The sequence below is a fragment of the Argentina silus genome (genome assembly GCF_951799395.1).
Source record: "Argentina silus genome assembly, chromosome: 19".
Classification (NCBI taxonomy): Eukaryota; Metazoa; Chordata; class Actinopteri; order Argentiniformes; family Argentinidae; genus Argentina; species Argentina silus.
In genome coordinates, this window is record NC_139673.1 from 2,374,878 (window position 1) to 2,379,877 (window position 5,000).

Below are 5,000 nucleotides of genomic sequence, written 5' to 3' on the forward strand. Positions count from 1 at the left end.
AGAGAACATATTTTCAGGGGAGTTTTGCTATGACGTGATTGTTGCAGATGTGTATGTGTCTGTGTGTGTCTGCAGTGTATGAATACTAGCATTGTGGCCTGCCCGCACCCTGACATAATTGACCAATTAGTAATATTCCGCCCCCCAGAACAAACAGAGTGAGAGAAGCCCGGACAGGTTCAAAGGCATTCCAGAGGCAGGCAGAGAGAGGGAGATAAGAGCTGGAGATGGGCAGCCATGATGAAAGACCATCATCACACCACCGGGGCCTGCTGGGGTTAACCAGCTCTCTTATCACTGAGTGTCTGGGACACGGCAGGGCAGGACAGGGCAGGACAGGGCCAGGGGCCACTGGGCTTGTTTAGATACACTGAAGCACAGAGAGAAGGAAGGAAGGCAAACTCAGTGGAGGGAGGGATGGAGGGAGGGAGAGCAAGAAAGAAAGGGAGAGGGATAGTGTGTGTGTGTTGTGTGAGAGACAGAGAGAGAGAAAGAAAGAGAGGGATAGTGTGTGTTGTGTGAGAGACAGAGAGAGAGAGAAAGAAAGAGAGAGGGATAGTGTGTGTTGTGTGAGAGATTGAGAGACTGAAAGAGAGAGAGAGAGAGAGAGAAAGAAAGAGAGAAAGAGACTGAGGAAGCCAGAGGTAGACAACCACCCTGAGGCAACCAGCGCTGAGCTGTTTCCATTGTAGGAAGTGAGTCAGGCCACAGCAAAGTAAACAGGGAGCAACAGCCTCCTCAGCCTGCCTGTTCACCCCGGGGGCTTTCTCATCAACGCAGGAATGTCCACCTCCGCCGTGAGTGTGTATCGGTGTGTGTAAACGCAGCAGGTGACTAAACGTTGGCAGAGAGAGAGAGGGAGGGAGAGCGAGAGAGAGAGGGAGAGAGAGAGAGGGAGAGAGAGAGGGAGAGAGAGAGAGAGGAGGCTAACAACACTGCTTGTTTAAAACACAGTGAGTCACAACATGTGATCTCATTCAGTACACGCACGCTCCCACACCCACACACACACACACACACTGTACAGGGCAGAGTGTAGACTGTATGGAACTGCTATGTGACTGGGAACAGTGTGATAAAGTTTAGGACTGAAGGTTTTGTTGCTCCGGCTCCAAGAACAACACCAACAGACACAGAGGCTGTTGGAGATAAAGAGGACTGGACCAGAGCAGGAAGGAATGTCACCACCGTCTGTCCAGAACACGGTCAGGGCCGGCCGAGAGGCTGGGACAGACGCAGCACTCTCTCCCCTGAGTGGAGCAGCGCAGGGACGAGCTGAGAAAACCAAGCCCTGGGTTTGTACATTTATTTCTTCTGTGTCAATCAAAACACCTCTCTCTCTCTCTCAACAAAGGCTTACCCTTCATCCTGACCCAGGCACTTAAGAGACCCACTCCCCGCCACCACTCCAGGAAAACACACACACACACACACACACACACACACACACACACACACACACACACACACACACACACACACACACACACACACACACACACACACACACACACACACACACAAAGAAAGAAAGCATTCCTCCATGAGCACGGAGGTTACACAAATCTCACAAAACTTTTCTGTGATTTGGAAGTGCCCTCCAGTCAAAACCACCTTGGTAATGCACATTCCTGAAGGTTCCGGAGGGGAGGGAGGAGGGGGGGGGGGACACGCCAGAGGGCCTAAGGTGAGTTAAGGGATAACATTATGAGGGGGAAACCTGTGTTGACATAAGACCAGGAAAAGGCGCTGCTACCCGGTCTATAGAGGAGTAGAGAGTGTGAACAAGAGATGGGTTTTGTTTCCATTGTTCAGGCGTTTAAGTTTCAGACACGAAACAGGCCGTACAAGCTGGCTATTGTGTCTGTGTCACAGAAGAACACTTAGAACGTTATCCTGGCTAACACCACCTAACAACAGGCCGGGCAGACAGGAGGAGAGAAGAGGGGGAGAAACGGTAATGGTGTGGCGCTTCAGGTTACACTGCTTTCTAAAGTGCCGTGGGAGCGTCTGGACCGTGTTGTCTTTGACCGTGGAGGTGGAGTGATTCACAGCAGAGAGAGAGAGAGAGAGAGACGTTAAGCCTGGACAAGATTAAGTCAGGATGGAGACAAAACAGCCTGACAAAGCCGTGTCCTTGGCACATTCTAATCTCCTACCGTCAACTGAGAATTCACAAGAAGCCATTTTGGCTCCTCTGGCTCTGTCTGACCCGAGGCCGAGAATTCACAAGAAGCCATTTTGGCTCCTCTGGCTCTGTCTGACCCCTGAGGCCGTGTGGTAAATATTGTGTCTTGTCTGTCTCGTGGTAATGGGAGAAAACAAAGGCATGAATCCTCCAGGGGTAAAAACATGACAGGCCTTGGGATGTGTCTCAGAGGAGCCAGACAGGACACTCCAGGAGGGTCATATCACACTACAGCTCTGATAACCTTCTCTGGAACTGGAACTGATGAAAGGAGAGACACGTGGAGGGAGGGGAGAGGAGAGGAGACGAAGGTCAGGAGGAGGGGGGAAGCTGAGAGAGAGAGGGGAGCTAGCTATGCTATGTTCTCCAGTTGATTACAGAGCCCAGAGGAGATAAGACTGGTTCCTTGGCTCACTCAGAGGAAAAACACTCTTACACTCTAAACACACACAGACACACACAGACACACACAGACACACACAGACACACACACACACACACACACACACACACACACACACACACACACACACACACACACACACACACACACAGAGACTTGGCCCCTCTCTCTACATGTGTTCCCTCTCTGGACAAACCTCTGTTGTTTTGGCAGGTATGTCCTCGCCACTTTTAAGACCGGGGAATCACTCACGAACGAGGCTTTGGTCCAGTGCACAATGACTACCCTGAACGGATCCAGATTTCGATCCACTGACTGGTCCGTTTAGATTAACACAGGAGAGGGAGCCGGGGGGGAATGAGGATAAAACATCCACAAGGTGAGATGAGGAGAGGGGAGGAATACGAGGGGAAAGGGAGGGAAAAGAGAATAGAATGAGAGAGGCTGGGTGTGACAGTGATAAAGGGAGGACCGAGAGGAAAGGCTAAAGCAGTAGAGGCCAGAGTGATGAATCTGTGTGTGTGTGTGTGTTACCTGTAGTCTTCAGTGAGGCTGACGCTGCTCTCCTCCTTGCGGACGCGGGACAGGGCGGCCCCTCCCTCCAGCTGCAGTCTGACCAGCCTGCTGTCCTCCAGAACACTCCGCATCAGCCCCCTGTACCTGGCCAGCAACATCTCAGCCTCCTGAGAGAGGGAGAGGGAGAGAGAGAGAGAGAGAGAGAGAGAGAGAGAGAGAGAGAGAGGGAGAGAGAGAGACAACCCTTATTTAACTATTTATCTATTTTTCCTGTAGTACTTTTTTCACATTGATAACACACTGTACATCAATAGTATAACATTTTAAATGCCAAAACGCTACAGTGTTTTAAATTGACTATTCTTTTGAAACTCTTGTGTAATGTTCAATGTTACATTTTTAGTGGTTATTTCATCTTTGCTTTGGCAATGTAAACAGTTTCCCATGCCCATGAAGCCCTTTGAATTGACTTGGACTGAAAGAGACACACAGCAGTCAGCCAACTACATTAACTGTCCAATGAAAACATGTCTCTCCATTCTCTACACACAGAACACACTCGACAGCATCCTTCCAAACACGTGACTCGCTACTGCACCTCCACACCTCCCCGGACCAAACCAGCCCTAACCAGCTCCAACCAGCCCTAACCAGCCCCAACCAGCTCTAACCAGCCCTAACCAGCTCTAACCAGCCCTAACCAGCTCCAACCAGCCCTAACCAGCTCCAACCAGCCCTAACCAGCCCCAACCAGCTCCAACCAGCCCTAACCAGCCCTAACCAGCCCTAACCAGCTCTAACCAGCCCTAACCAGCCCTAACCAGCCCTAACCAGCTCTAACCAGCCCTAACCAGCTCTAACCAGCCCTAACCAGCCCTAACCAGCTCTAACCAGCCCAGTGGTAAACAGGTGATCTCCCCCGCAGCAGAGGTGTGCAGCAGTAGCCCCACCTGGGGGGGGGGGGGGGGACAGTCACGTTGTAGTCTACAGTGACAAGCCTCCGGATGGGGCCTTGATAACCAGGCCAGCCCCTCTGATTGTGTTGACGGTGACTAATGGGTTCATTATGCATGAATGCGTACTGTAGACACTGTACAAAGCAAGGAAGTCAACACACGGAGATTGGACAGATGCAGCAGAGAGATAGGCGGTGCTGTGGGACTGGGGCTCTGAGGACCTGAAGGTATTTTCTCTGTGATAAGCAACGCAACATCGTGGTAACATGGTATTCTCTCTTTCATCTCCTGCTCAGAGGACAGACCGTTCCCAGGCAGGGTAAGCAGCGGTGAGACACTGTCAATATGTCAGCACATTGGAACAGGAGTGTGGTTGAGAGACAGTGGTTGTTGTTGTTGTTGTTGTTATAATTATATGTAGCGTTACCTCTTGCTGGGATGTGTGTGTGAGGTGGGGGGACGAGGCTGTGTGTGTGTGTGTGTGTGTGTCTGTCTGTCTGTGTGTCTGTGTGTGTGTGCGTGTGCGGAGGAGGAGACGTGCAGGCGTGTGGTTTTATTAGAGTGTGTGACGCAGGTCTTTCGACAAGGCTCTCTAGACCAGGGCAATCACGACCGAGCCACAGAGTCAGTCAGGGCAATCGCTGCCTCATCACCAGCAACATTTCTCCCAGGTTGAACACAAACAGCAGGCAAAATGACCTTCTGACTAAATTAACCCTAGTTATTAACATTCCCCTGGGGTTGCTTTCTCCTCTCAATGCCCTCTGCACAGAGACACACACACACGCACAGTGACACACACACACACACACACAGAGACAAACACACACACCACACACCCAGATCCTGAACTCCCCATGGACGCTGTGTGTCCTTAAGTGACCCACGCAGGTCAAACAGGAGACACAAAGAACAACTGAAGGAGACCTGGAACACA

General features: G+C 51.2%; 1 protein-coding gene across 1 annotated transcript in view; it reads right to left on the reverse strand.

Moving 5' to 3' along the window:
* The window catches only part of plekhg4 (pleckstrin homology domain containing, family G (with RhoGef domain) member 4), a 72,291-nt gene that overhangs the window by 31,877 nt on the left and 35,414 nt on the right, over positions 1-5,000 (reverse strand). The window contains exon 12 of the mRNA XM_083690778.1: positions 3,126-3,274. Coding sequence (XP_083546904.1) covers positions 3,126-3,274 — 149 coding nt within the window. The remainder of the gene's footprint in view (positions 1-3,125; positions 3,275-5,000) is intronic.